This window comes from Episyrphus balteatus, chromosome 1 (assembly GCF_945859705.1).
Source record: "Episyrphus balteatus chromosome 1, idEpiBalt1.1, whole genome shotgun sequence".
NCBI lineage: Eukaryota > Metazoa > Arthropoda > Insecta > Diptera > Syrphidae > Episyrphus > Episyrphus balteatus.
Window position 1 is genome coordinate 106,339,811 of NC_079134.1, and position 16,022 is coordinate 106,355,832.

General features: G+C 30.2%; 1 protein-coding gene across 8 annotated transcripts in view; it reads left to right on the plus strand.

Annotated features, from left to right (window-relative positions):
• LOC129907536 (protein hu-li tai shao) overlaps positions 1-16,022 on the plus strand; it is a 229,736-nt gene that overhangs the window by 25,726 nt on the left and 187,988 nt on the right. For all 8 annotated transcript variants that reach the window (XM_055983813.1, XM_055983812.1, XM_055983817.1 and 5 more), the window contains one exon: positions 5,384-5,523. In XM_055983813.1, the coding sequence (XP_055839788.1) occupies positions 5,431-5,523 (93 nt within the window). In that variant the 5' untranslated portion in view covers positions 5,384-5,430. The remainder of the gene's footprint in view (positions 1-5,383; positions 5,524-16,022) is intronic.

Below are 16,022 nucleotides of genomic sequence, written 5' to 3' on the forward strand. Positions count from 1 at the left end.
ACCGTTTAGAAGATATTCGTATCCAAATCGCAATGCATACGGGTCATAAGAAAACTATTGAAATCAGTGAGCATTGGTTTGCATACGAATATCTTCTAAACGGTTAAAGCAATGAATTTCATTCCAAGGAATTTTTTGTAGAACGTTTAAGCTTCTACAAGAATATATCTTGCTAATATTATTTGAAACTAATAATAATGAAGTTTCAGTTTATTAGAAATTTTTTAAAAATATAAAATGTTTTTATATTTTTTTTTAACTTTGACCTCGAATATCTTTAGAATGGTTAGATTAATGAAAAAAGTTAATAAGAGATTGTAGAGCAATCAATTTCCAACAAGAATATGTCTTGCGCGTTTGATCATTATTATTTTTAAATTTGTTACAAAATTAAGAACAAAAAACGAATTTTCTCTACATATAAATTTAGTACAAAAAAGTGAAAAATAAAAATTAGACACCAAAAAGACGAAAAAGCATATTTAATCCAGTCAAATACGGGTTTAACCTCGGAATGAATGTTAATAGAAATTTTTTTTGCTCAATATCTTCCTTTTGCCATTCTATAACATATCTCAAAAGTCTAGAAAAATCTCATGTCCGCTTGTCACGATTTCAAGGTCAAATCGCGAAATGGAGATTTTCAAAATTAGCAAAAATAGGCTATGGTATTATATACACATATTATACATGATTTCAAGGTATTTTTTAATGCTGATTCCAAAAAATCTAAAATCAACAATCCGTCTCTGGAAAAAGTTATACCGGTTTTTCATCTGTCAACTCATATTATTATAACAGTTGCAAACTTACTGCCGAAAAACCCTTAAAAGTTATGGTAGAGGAATCAAATTTTGCATGAAGGTTTTCATATCCATTATTATTAGGAATCAAAAAAATGCAATGAAAAAAACATTCATATCTATGAAAAATTGGTATTTTTTGAAAAAAGGGGAAATTTTGGGATATGCACTAAAAAACATCCTGGTACAATTTTGGAATTAGTGCTAATAGGCTAATTTTTTTGTTTATATCTTTGTTTGGATATTCTATATCTTATGTCAAAAATCTAAAAAAATCTCGGTCCTAATTTTGGAGGTTAAACGAAGTTAGGTGCAGACTTAAAAAAATTAGCAAGAAAAGTTTAAATTTGTATATGTATACCAACATAAGCGACATGATTTGAAATTCTCGAGCAAACCTTTTAATAAAACCGAGAGTCATGTTAGCTTTTTTAATAATATAGTCAAAATAGTTTTTTAAACACCCGTATTCTGCTATTCGATTCTCGTGAATCGAAAGATTTCCTTCCTTTACCACGTCAACATGGCTTTGAAAAAACGCTAAATTTTGAAAGCAAAACGTTGTTTCCGTTTGTTTTAGAAATTTTAAGAAAAAAAAATTGTTTAAGTTTAATTTTAACCCCCATTTAAACGCTTCTTATTTTAGACTTTCAAGTGAATCGAATAGAAGAATACGGCCGAAAAATTGAAAAAAAAATTCCATACCAAAACAGTCCAAATAAACATGAAAAAAGTCAAGAAAAATGAATTATCCCATTTTCTTAAAACTTACGATTCAATTGTAGAGAATTACATTTTTTGCGTGTAAAACACATTGTTTAACACTTGTCAATATTTAAAATTAAAATATTAATATAGCACCATTCCCCAAAACTTTGGTCTTTTTGTAAAATATCACAGTCTTCTACAGAGTTAATTGTACAAAAAAATTTACATCATCGGCATATATAAGAAACATATAATTAACTAGGACTGACGGAAGATCATTAATAAATAGTACAAATAATAACGGACCAAGATGGATACCCTGAGTAACACCGGAGTTAACTTAAAACATTTAGAACTTTGAAGTTTTCTTAACAGTACATGGTGACTAAGTTTATCAAATGCTTTGCAAAAGTCAGTAAGAATACAGTCAACTTGTTGTTTTTTTTTCAAACGCGTCAATACAAAATGTTGTAAACTGTAACAAATTAGTTAAAGTGGATTTCTTTTTAACAAAGTCATGTTGATTGTCGCATAAAACGGAGGAACAATAAAAGGACAAATTATCACAAATAATAGATTCAAACATTTTTGGAATAGCAGATAGTTTAGCTATTGGTCTGTAATTTAAAACTGAATATAATGACATTAAAATGAAGTCAATACGATTGCTGACACCTTGAAAACATGTGTCATATGATGATATTCGACTAACAATTTTTTTCAGTATATTTTTGACCTTCACCTCCTCCTTCTTGTCCGCGAAAAAACACCCTTCCACACAAATTTTTTTTATAGACTTTTTTGTCCTTCGTTCTTATCCCAAAAGCAAACTTTTTGCCAAGTTTCATGAGTGTAACAATTTTTTTTAATGCCTATTTTACCTGTACTATAACATACTTCGATCACTGCACATATGTGAAGTCGCTCCGCTGTCGATACACCAGCTTGAAGGGGAAAGTACATATATGCGAATCTGTAGCAGAAAAAAGAGAATATGAAAATGATTGATTTTTTTTTCATATTTTATTTCATATTTATTTATTTCAAAACTGCTAACAATGTAGGACATAAGTCTTATAAAGTATGTGAAGTCGCTCCGCTGTCGATACACCATCTTGAAGGGGAAAGTATGTGCGAATCTGTAGCAGAAAGAAGAGAATATGAAAATGATTGTTTTTTTTCATGTTTTATTTCATATTTATTTATTTCAAAATTGCTTACAATGTAGAAGATAAGTCTTATAAAGTATTGAAAGCCTTTAAATTATATATTAAGGACATTTGAATTAAGTACAGTGTATATATAAATAATAATACTATAGCAGTGGGCTTATTTACAAACATTTTTTTAGGAAGAAGAAGAGAGAAAAAAAAAGATTTACAATAAGAAAAATAAGAAAGAAAATATTTAAAAAAAAGTAAACATTTAAATCTTCTTGTGCTTCTAACATCTCTCATAGCAATAGGCTGGGAGTTTCAAAAACGAATAACATGAACAAAGAATTGCCGCTCAGTAATAAGGTAATTGTATCGTGACCTTGTAGAATGAGGGAAATTTTGCTTACCATTTAGGTCATTTTTTGCTGTTGTTTTCTCGGTGCTTTGCATTTTGAAGCTAAGTGGCCTCTGTTACAACAATTATAACACTTGCCAAAATGTTTTCTTTGTTTCTTTGCGTTGCTATTCTTACTTTTGTTGAACTCTTTGGTATTTGCTCGCGCTAAAAATGCTTGCGACTACCTGATGCAACCCCGTTCAAATTATTCTCCCGTTGGATTCTTCTATAATTTTAATTTTAAGATTGCTCATAGAAGGCAATTTGTCACGAGTCTCCATCGCAACCACAAAATTTTCAAATGATTTTGGCAAACTAGATAAAAGAATAATTACCAAAAGCTTCTCATTTATTGGAACGGTTATCTCCTTTTCATTTTGTATGTCCCATTTTAATCCATCCTCTGCCGACGTAGTTTCAGTCTTAACGATTTCCCACTTACTATGAGTATGAGCACGCTCTGCATTTGGACAGACCAGGAATCATTATTGCTGTCGTCCAGCTTTTCTATTTGGTAAAGAGACGAACTCATATTAAATAGATTACTAAATGATACCTTCTAATTTAATATATGGGTTCTGGGCCCATATTCGATGATTATAATTAAGAAGGCAGAATGCAGAGGTCTTTACAGTACAAGAGTTTATTAGCAAATGAATAGAAGAATATTATACAAAGATAAGAAAAGATTATATAACTGAATATTTATGTTGAATGTATAAGAGCTTTACGTTACAGTTTTACTTTACAATAATCATCTTCAGTTCTAAATATAAAGTACGAATAAAGAAAATTAGAGTAGTTAATAAGTTCATCTTTAAGTCTAGTATATTAATTTTGAGGTTCATCACTTCTGGATCGAAACCACACAAAATTTTTTTTAATTATTTTTTTCCGAACTTAATTTAAGTAATGAGAAAAAAAAATTAATTTTGCCTTATTATTTGGCGCACTTGAATTTTTTTTTTAACAAAATCAAAATTAACCACTGTTTTAAACATTTCATTGCAGTTCTTTGGATCAATTTGTATTATTTACTGTATTTCATAATTTTTATAAATTAAAAAACATAATATTAATTGAAAAAATTATATTTATTGGTATTTTGAGAAAGATGAAAATTATGCAATCAAATCTCTTACTCATGATTTAAATGTGTCAAACATAATCATTTTTATCAACAAACAAAACCGACTTCCATGGCTAATATGGGTTTATGGATTTTCTAATAGTTCCTATGGCCAGAACTGAACGAAATTCAAATTCAACATTGCAGCTACCAGCTTTCCAATACAAAAAGAATTATCAAAATCGGTTTACATAGCCCAAAGTTATGAGGTAACAAGCACAAAAAAAAAAATACATACATACGAATTGAATACCTCCTCCTTTTTGGAAGTCGTTAATTAAAAAAAATAAGCCATAGTTACCGTTAAATAGACCTTAAAAGCTTGCTGACAAATGAAATCAGCACACGAGAACACAATTGTATACTCTTTCATGCTGCACCAACAATATTATAAAATTGCAATGCAATATGTCAAGAGTAAATTCAAAAATGGCCACCATAATATGTTTCTTAAATAAGAGTTTCTACCCATAAAGTTTAAAATCAAAAATTTTTCATATAACCTACTACAATCCACGAATTTATGAAAAATCAACAGTTCGTCTAATACGATGTGGCTACTAGTTGCGTTTTCTCGCATTCATTCACAAAAAGAAATGTTAATTTGGCGTGACTTGAAATAGAAAAAACATCTAAAAATGTTGTCATTTAAACCTTCAGTATAAATTGATTACACAACCAGTTGCCCTGCAAGTATGAAAAAGCCATACACAAACCCCTTCTAATGTCAAAAAATGTTTGTTAACTTGTTAACAATTAAGAAAACAACATTTGCCACAATTTTAAGAATCAATAATTACAACGGCTAGTGCATAAACTTTCGTTTTTATCTGAAACATTTTTCATTTTTTTCTTTCATGAAAACCTTCAAACACCCCATACATTATTTTTCAGGAAAGTTAATAGTTTCTTTATAAAATAGTTCTTTGTGTTTTTCTCAAAACTAAGATTTTGGAATTATACGTCTTTCACTCATCGATTCAGTTATGTGTTCAAATATGAGAAGAATTTATTCAAAAGAATATTTTTCACTTCTAAAACCAATTTTCTTTACTTCTATTGCTTTTCACTTTGTTTTTAATTCCGACCTCCGTTTTAAAGTAGATTTAGAGTAGGGTTTAAATGTTTCAAAATTTGCGCTAATATCTTTAACTATATATATTAAATTTAACCTCGCTTTTCATTCTAGAAAAATCTACAACTGGACACAATTGCAGTGTAAGGTATTTAATTAAAATGACGGAAGTTGAACAACCATCTCAGAACGGTATAGACTTGACGTTGGAAGAAGATGCAAATAATAAAGCTAGACCGGCTGATATTGAACAGGTAACGAGTGATTTTAATATTAATATAGCAAAGTCGAATAAAAGTTTACAACGGCCAAATTCTATATAAAGCCACTGCAATTAATACAATTCCGCTCATATGAATATGTTCAACTTTTAATTCACCTTACTTTAAGCCTCTCTTCGTATATATTGCAATGACACACCTTTATTATATACATAATGAAAAAACATCTTTATGCTCTTAGTTGAGGAGACAAAAAAATTATCTTTGGCCCTAACGTCGTTGTCGCACGGTAGCTAGACCAAATGTATTCATAAAAACAAGTATATTTTTTGGCGCATCTGAATAGGTTTAAAAGCAAAAATGTTAATAAACGATGAGTTGCATGGGTCAGTTGGACTCAAAATTGTGTCTGTCAATTAATCTAATTGTGTTTAATCTGTAAGGACGAAAACGGGGCACGGAAAAAATGGGGGAAATAAAAGGAATTTGGGAATTAGACCGAAACCAACAATGCATCGGGAAAAAAGCAAACAGAATCTAAAATTGAGTAAGCAGTTATTTGCGCAATATAAAAGTGTATAGAAAGAACATTGAACGTTATTCGGACAAAAAAGGGGCCGGTATATGCAATGATTAGAACAGCATAATTTCACGCTAAAATTAAAGCTAAAAACCGGTACAAAATTTATATTGGCGACGGTAAAACGGGTTATCAGAAGTGTTAAACATTTGACAAGAACAAAACCTCTCAAAAATTACCACTTTACAAATCACGAAAAGAATAGTAAAAATAGCTTTGCACTAATGACACTGCCTTCAGAGTTATGTAGACTCCTTAAAATAATGCTTCTCTCTACGATATCATAAAAATAGGAATTGTAGCCCTCAGGCCTCCAGACAAAATTTTGAGAAAAACGAGAAATTGGTAAAATTTCTGCACAGTTTGTGAGGTTCAAACAACTTTTTTCTTACATAGTTTGTGAGAAATTGAAGTGGAAAACACATACACTGCGATTCACTTGAATAAAGGCACACATTTTAGAAAAAATACAAGCGATTGTAGCTTTGGTCAGGTAACTTATCAGATTTAAGGTTTTGGTTTTTCGAAGAGTAACTTATAATAAACAATTTTGTAAAAAAAAGAAACCATGTGGCTACTAGTTCCGTTTTTTCGCATCCCCTCACAAAACACAGTGCGTCACTAGAATAAAGGCAGTCTATCAAAACGGGTAAAATTGATGGAAAAGCGTGGATAAAATTGTTTTTTTTTTTGCTATATACCATTTTGCTATGTACCATTTTGCTATATGGACCACGAAAAGGGTGACAATAGAAGTTTGCACTGGACATTCACTTTCACATTGCACAATCGCGGACTAAAGTGTAGAAATTGTATAAAATGATTGGTAACATCTTAAAAAGTAATAAATTATAGTTTTCCATAACATTTACATTCGATGAGTATGATGACTAGTTCAGTGAACTTCCGTTTTGATCCAACATGCTTTGTTTCTATTGCGTTGTGACTTCATGTTCATGACGTTAGTTTACCCAGAGTGTTAAATTTAGCGAAAGCTTCTGCTATTATTTGTTTGTCAAAGCTTGCGATTTTTTTCGAATCATGTAACTCAAAGTTAATTGTTGCTAATCATAAAAAAGTACCGTTTCCTATTACACTTTTTAGCGACCTTTGTGGTGATGCAAAAGATGTACTTCCTTTCGAAATCAAAGAAATGGGACTAATATCGGGCTGGAACATTTTAGTTGGTTTGTTTTCAATCCAAAAACCACTCACCATCCCATTTTAATTTTCCTCAAATGCAACAGTAAATAATGAAATTTTTATTTTACCTTATTTGTTCATAATAGTGTTCATATTCTGCATTTTGGGGCTTTTTAAATATTGCAGCGAGCGAGCAGCTTATTTTTGAATTATTTTTGTCTTGGCTCTTGGGTGCCGCATGTTTTATTTTTACATTAAATCACTAGTTTTTTTACATTAGTTTTTTTTTTCAAATTTAGCGTGTTTAGCAATACCATTCGCGACTGTGCATAGTAAAAGTGCATTTTTAATGTTACCTTCTATTTTTGCTTTTTCTGTGGTACTTAATGGTAGCTCTTAGCCCAAATTTTGTTAAATACATACATTATTACTAAGTTTCACTTTTCTATACAAAAACTAATTTTTTCCACGCTTTTTCATCATTTTAACAAGATTTAAAAGCCTGCCTTTATTCTAGTGACGCAACCAAAACACAGTGTTTTGTCAAGACATGCGAAAAAACGCACCTAGTAGCCAAACGGTTTATGTTTTTGTTTTTTTGTTTTTACAATATTGTTTGTTATAAGCAGGGATAGGATCTTGTGGACCTAAAAACTTAAAAAAGCCAAAATAAAACTCCCAAAAAGGCATAAAAAGGCATTTATTGAGAGAAAGAATGAAATATAAAAATTAAATGTAGTAATTTTGAACAATCATGAGTTTTTTTTAAATTTTTCAGTTAACAAGCGCCCGCGATTGTCCCTTAACAGTGCTTTAAGGGAGCTTAAAGATCTCTCTACATCTGTAGAGACGACTGGAGCCCAATTAAAGCACTCGACATCACCCACTTCAACATTTGCCAGGAGCTCTTGATTAGTGTTCCCATTTATTACGCAATTTATTTGTTCAACTATCTCAAGTCCCTTATTTGCCAAAAAAACTGATCTGTAGAAATCTGGAGAAATTCTTCAATCGAGTATTGTAAATTGAGTAAGTTAGCTTTTGAACTCTGATACGTGTCGGTTGTCGGCCGCGCAATAGAACGTAGAAGACAATAAATGGTAGCAATAGCAGACAAACAATAATTGCATAGGTAGATCTTTTCACTCGACTTATGTTTGTGTGGGGTAATTAGTGAAGTTCTAATATGGATATATTGAGTAAGTAATATACTGAGTAAGTAAGCTTCCTGTTTGTATATTTGAGTGTTTTGTTTGCAGGCATCACCTTAAAGACGCTAAAAAGATACAAATAACTTAGGAAAAGGCAAAAAAGGCAATAACAAGAGAAAAGGTAATAACGAAAGAAAAGGCAAAAAAAGGCAAAATAAAATACATATATTTGGCACGAGGGGGACGTGAAACGTGTTTGTTTTTCATCTATAATGTCGTACGATTGAGCAAGAAAAAAAGGCAAATTCCACAACATCCTATCCCTGGTTATAAGTTACTCTTTGAAAATCCAAGACCGAAAATCTGCTTAGTAACCAAACCACAGCACCAATCGCTTATATCTTTTGTAAAATAAAATATGTATGTGCCTTTATTCATGTGAACCGCAGTGTAATTTATTGATATCAATTCACAGGTAATGAATACAATTAGAACATGCTCTATAGTTTTAAGTTTAATCAAATTTTACGAAAACTCACCGCGTATTTAAAAAAAATATTAAAATTATTTCTTCGCCCCGACGGACGTTTCGAAGAACTTTCAAACTTCGTGGTCACGGGAATACAATGGGTTTGATGGATGTTGTTAAATGTTGTTGTTTGTTCTCGATCGAGCACGCAAGTTGTACCTGTGCGTAGTTGTTGCATTTTCTATTGCAGTGGGTGATGAGTGGGCGAAGAAATAATTTTAATATTTCTTTTAAATACGCGGTGAGTTTTCGTAAAATTTAATTAAACTCAAAATGATTGACACCCGCGAAAAGCATAACTTTAAATCTTAAATGCTCTAAAGTCCAGTAATTTTAGGTTTTATCTGCGGAAAAAATCCTAGTCGGTTGAATTTTGAATACACCTTTATTACGGCGCACACTGGGGATTTTGCGGAAAAAAGTCCAAAATTTAAAGTTCCTCGGAGAATATTTCAATAGTATTTCTAAATTCTAGAATAAAATCTGAATCAAAATCAGAAAGAATTACTAAAATCGGACTTGTAGTTTACTTTTTAGAGCTTTGTAAAGGGACAAGTTGTTGAAAGTATAAAAAACGAAGTGAAAATACCCTCAAATTAAAGCTGTGTAATTTTTTTTAGCTTGAGCCGACTCATACACTTTTATTTTTCCATAAAGAAGCCATCGTTTGTCTATTGTAAATCGAAGAAATTATTAATTTTAGAGATGTTAATTATTTTATATAATTATTTAAAGAAAAGAGAAAAAAATGGCTTGATTTTTTCATATTTTTGTATATATAATTTTAGCTACACTTGCCTACAGTTAGAGACTATTAAAAACTTTTTCCTTATGAAATTCCCTTTCGATGAAGGCCAAATTTGGGTGCCACCAGGTGCCACTGCGTTTTTTATTGGCAATTGAAAACTTCATTTGGTCGCAAAAATCATTTTCTTAAAAATTACTTAAAATAACAAAAAAATATTAAAAATCAATGGTAACACTTACAATTATAAATGATACTTTTTTTAAAAGCCAAAATATTAGGCTTAATTTGAGCTTTTAAATTAAGTTCTTTAAGTGAATTGTTTTTGAAATAATCGATTTCAAAGTCAAAATTTTGAAAAAAAAATTTAAAAAAAACATATCCAATACTATTTTTGACAAGGCTGGGGATTTGAATTCAATTTGAATGATGAAGAACACTTCCTTAATTAATTCCTTACCAAACACTGAAAATCATATGTTTCTATGCCTTCTAGTTTTCGAGAAAATTGAAAAGTAAAAAATCTCTTTTTTGTCAGATTTTTGTTTTTTTTGGCTGCAAGCTTGAAATTCTTATCCGAAAAGACAAATAGAGAAAATAAAATTAATTCGTTACACATTTTTTTTACAAATCTACTACAATAAAATTACATTTGATTTTTTGAACTTGGCTCAGAAAAATTAATTTTCGTTATATGTAACTGAAATGTATGTACATAATATATTGAAAACTATTCAAATTAAAAACGAGTGAAAAGGGATTATGCGTCTTATTATTATACATTTTATTAATAATGGGAATTTTAAGCATTTCATGCGAAGATCTAAGCAGAAATCTAATGGAATGTCTCAAGATTTAAATTGAAATTACACTGTGCAAGTCGAAATTCTTGACAGGCGCGCGAATAACTGTTTCGCCATATTTCGGACCCGAGAAATCCATTGGCATCATTAGTTTTTCGATTTATCGGTACGACTTCGAACAAAATTTTTTTTGAAAGTTTTTTCAATTATTTTGAGAATTTTCCACTGTTTTTAGTCATTTTTCAATCAAAAACATTGTTTATATTGCTAATAATTCTGCTCAAACGTTATTTGCTACCAGTAGAAAGACATTGTAAACAATTTTGAACAATTTATTTGAAAGTTTAGTGATTTTTTTTGAAAAAAAATAAAAAAAAATCGAAATTTTTTACATTGTTATCGTTTTTTCGCTGTTTTTGTTCTCTTTTGCACAAATACATAGCATGTTTTAGATTAAAAATTAATTTAACTGTTAATTTAGTGTTGGGTAAACTTTGACATACTATCGATAGCATCGATAACAAAAAAATATCGAGTATATCGATACTTCACAAAACTATCGATAGTTTCAATACTTCCAAATTATTATACCACAAGGCTACCGATATTATCGATAGTTTTTTCTTAAAACTATCGATACAATCGAAAATGGAAACTATCGATATCTACCAAACACTATGTTAACTCGTTATTTACATCCAATGTCAAACGAAAACTTAACTTGTAGTTCAAATTGTGTTTAATTAACTTCAAAGCTATCGATAATATCGGTAGCCTTGTGGTAAAATAATTTGGAAGTATTGAAACTATCGATAGTTTTGTTAAGTATCGATATACTCGATATTTTTTTTGTTATCGATGATATCGATAGACTGTCGAAGTTTAACCAACACTAAATAAACAGTTAAATTAATTTTTAATGGAAAACATGCTATGTATTTGTGCAAAAGAGAACAAAAACAGCGAAAAAACGATAACAATGTAAAAAATTCCGATTTTTTAAAAAAAAATTCAAAAAAAATTACTAAACTTTCAAATAAATTGTTCAAAATTGTTTACAATGTATCAAATAACGTTTGAGCAGAATTATTAGCAATGTAAACATTGTTTTTGATTGAAAAATGACTAAAAACAGTGTAAAAATCTCAAAATAATTGAAAAAACTTTCAAAAAAAATTTTGTTCGAAGTCGTACCGATAAATCGAAAAACTAATGATGCCAATAGATTTCTCGGGTCCGAAATAGGGCGAAACAGTTAGTCGCGCGCCTGTCTCAAAAATTTTTTTCAAAAAACTTGCACAGTGTTATTATTGAAGAATCAGAGTCATTTAATTGACAAAAAAATGGCTCTCTCTAAAAACAATAAACTTTTGAAAAATTTGTATAAAAAATGAAAAAAGTGTTTTTTTAATAATTTTTAACTATAATTTGGGTTTTTTATTTTGCGTGGACGTGGACCTCGACAACAGTACCTACTATGAGTTATTCTTTTCCATTTAATGTATTTAAAATCGGTGAGGTGATTCCAATAATACAAAAAAATTAAAAAAAAAATGCTATAAGTACAAGTAAATTGAGAATCGGAATTCTATATTACTCTAACAAATTTTTTTAAAAGGGCGTGGCAGTGGGCGGATATGAATAATAATAATTTCTTACGACGAAAACTATCATCCCTGAAAATTTCATCCAAATCTATTCAGTGGTTCAGTTTTTATTTAATTTTTTCCGCACTCCCATACAAATTTCCCCAGTGTGCGGCGCACAGTGGTGCCTTTGGTGCTTTTTGGCATCAAAATTCATTTGGACGGCCATTTCTTGACGAAATGTAATGAAATTTGGTATACTGACGGATATAAGTATGGAGAATACGAAAAACGTGCCAATTTTTTTTCCAAAATGGCGGCTTCAAAATGGCGGCCAGAATAAGCCTTTAAATTGAATTTAAATTTTCAAAATAGTATAAGCTAGAAATTTGGCAAAACTCAAGTCAAAGTGGTATTGGATCTTGGATTTAGAACTCAAACATTCATATTCCATAAAAAAAAACAAAAGCTTTGAAAACGAAGTGCAAAAAGTGCCAAATTAGTAAAACACACTTAGACCTCTTATTACGCTATTTAATGAATTCATTGTTTAAATAAGCAAAATTTCGATATTTCTTCTATTTAAGTTTAATAAAAAATTGAATACATACTTTGGGGTTATATGGTTGCCAACTATGTTTTTAAGTAAATATGAGAAAAGATGATATACATGCCTGGAGCTGTAATTAAGATGTGAAAAAATCGACATTGATATCGTGCCGGCTTAAGCCTAAACCACATCAAACACACAAATTCAAAAAATACAAAAAAGTAAACAAAGTTCAAAATATAAAAATCACATACCTATCGTACTAGTATTACAGACTGTTGTTACTAAAAAAAATTTCTCGCTGAATCAGCGAAAAAATGTTTATTTACAAACTGATCCAAATTATAAAAAAAATAATTTTTTTTCCTTCCTTTATAAAAATAATGCAATTAATTATTCAGCAATTATTTAAAATATTAGATACATAAATATAAAGTTATTGTGTAAAATATTATGTCACCTCAAGCAAAAAAAAAAATGGAGTAACAACAGTCTTTTAATACTAGTGCGATGTGACAAGTGACATCTATGAGAAATTTAATAAATAAAAAAAAAAACTGAAAAAGTAAACAAATTACAGTCGACTCTAAGTCGAATTTACACAGGACATGAAAATTGGTTCAAGTTAGAGAGAAATTCGAGTAAAAGGAATCTATTTTGGTTTCATTAAACATGGTGACAAAATTCGAGTTATAGACAAATTCGACCTAGAAGAAGTTTGACTTAGAGAGAATCGACTGTATTTGAAGTCTACAAGTCATTGGTATGGGAACCGAAAATCGAAATGTTTTATTTTTTCAATGCAGAAATTATTTAACATTATATAAAAATAACTTCAAACGAAAACTATCTATATATGTATACATATAACACAATGCACCAAATCGCATTTTTATTATGTAGGTAGTGCAAGTTGTGGACGCCTTTGAAAATTCAACAAGATCTAACTAATTTGATTCTTTTTCGATTCTCTAAAGTCATTTTGCCTTTTATCCAAGAGTATCGGATTTTTCTGAATAGTGGTTATCGTTGCAAAATGTAAAAAAAGTATTTTATGAAAAATCTTAAACACCTGTGGTATAAAATAACACTTGACACTTAGGTTTCTATAGATTTATTTTATACCACAGGTGTTTAAGATTTTTCATAAAATACTTTTTTTACATTTTGCATCAAAAAACAGATTTAAAAATATTTTTTACGAAAATGTGTAATAGCTATGCAGTTTTTAAAGCGTTTATGTACTCATACAATTATTGTAGAAAATTATAAAAAAGAGGTTGTAGTGAACGAAAACATAAGATGATAAAATTTTAAATACACTGAACGAAAAAAAGCCAATATTTTATGAACTGGTTGCGATAGAACATTTTTCTATCTGTTTTTAGAACAGTCATAAGTGTAGCTATCAGCCGTTTTAGGGTTGTCCATTCTCTATTGCACACCCTGTATATATTCAGACATATTCTAAACAAAAGTTCCCAGGGAAATGGTTTCGGGATAAGGGCCCCCATTCGGAAAAATGGCGAAAATTTCCATTTTTTTGCTTTCCCCATATTCTTAACCATTGAAGAACGAAATTCAAGCTAAAAAAATAATGAAATTTTAGGAACTTTTCAGTTAGGAGTTTTTTTTCAGAATAGGCCTGATTATGACGATTACAACTCAACTTCAACTTCAACTTTTTGAATCGTTATACCTAAGAAACGGTGGGTCTTAGGAAAAAAAGTGTCATGACACTTTTTATATATAATAATCTGGTCTACAATTCTTGCATTGAAAATTTTTTGATAAGACTTACCGTTTTGCTGTAAATCGTGAAAAACCAATTTTTGTGACCTTTGACCCCCCGTAAATTTTTTTCCAGACCTCAGATCGATGAGGACTTTTTAGACTTAATTTATGATGGTGTTTCCAACAATCCTACCAATTTTCAGCTTGCTGGGAATTAATGTTACCTCGGATGTCTAAATTGACCGGACTATTTTGCATTGTTTAAAGAAAAACTTTCATAATAATTTTCTTATAACGATTTAATTATGTTTCTTTTATGAAATCACTAGAGGAGCAATAAAGAAGTTTATTAACTGCAATTTCGCTTTCAAATAAACTTTACCCCTTAAATAATAATTATTTTAAGGCTAGATTTGAGGCCATTTTTAGGAGTGACTTAGTCCACTTTCATAATTAAGGGCACATATTACAAAATCTCTTAAAGAAAACAATGCTTAATGCTTTTCAAAGTTGAAGTTAGAACTGAAGATATTACAATAACAAAGAAAAATAAACACATTTTATCGACTGTTGTTTGTTTATTTCTTTTTGAACAAAAGCCTCGATTTTTGTTTGTTATTTTGCTCTGAAAACGTCAGTTTTTTTGCATTCAAATTGTAATATCTTTCGTTCTAATTTCAACTTTGGAAATTTGTATACATTTTTGAAAACTGCAATATTAATTAATTATTTCTTATTATTCGGCAAGGTTTTAGAGAAAGAATTGTAAAAAACAAAAATCAATTATGAACGGAGGAAGCAAAATACTGTTGCAAAGTCGGTGTTTTTCGAAATTTCAAAAAAACTGCATTAAATCGAAAACCGTAAGAATTTGGGATGAACAAGTTACCAAATTGTGAGAGCCCTAAAGTTGACCTATCAGTATATTTCGTTTGATCCATTACTTCTGGGACGCCCTGTATAAGTTAACACAGGCCAATGCACTTCATCAGCATAGGCAAATTTGCTGATGACAGCAAGTCGACGACGACGACGACATTGAACTCGTCGTCAACCTGCTGTGCAGCCAACGCAACGGTGTCGGTTAACGCTGACGTAATTCATTTTAGTTTAGGTATTTGTAAGTAGATATAAGAACTTTGAGAATAATAAAATTACTTCGAAACAAGTCGTAAAACAACGAAGTTGTCACGTTTAATTATAATATACAAAAGGGGAAACCATGTTTTTTTTGGAAATTTTGTATGTTTCCCTTCATTATTTAAAACTCACTTTTGAAACGTAGTTTAGTTTTGAGCTTGTTATCAATCTTAAATTACCGTTAAGCTTTTTCAGCAGCTAATGTTTGACTGTTTTAAGGTATTCTGCAACTTTTCTCTTGAGAAGCTCCAAACGACATTCTCTATGGAATTCATGTTTAGGAAATTACCAGACCGGTCCAATACTTCAATTTTTTCATTGAGGAATAACTTGCCACTCATAACTTCATGCTAAGACCCCATCTTGCATAAATATCGAAGCAACGAGCCCCCAAAAAACTATCCCGAATTCGTAGAATCAAGCTCCTTTATGCATTGGTCCTGCGTTATGGTGTTTACCACAGTATAAAAAGGACCTTATCCTTTCCCTGAGATAGAAGAGAAGCCAATCATGAATGGAGAATGGAGTACGAAGCGCACTCTCGAAGCTCAGACACTAGCAGCTCATTTTA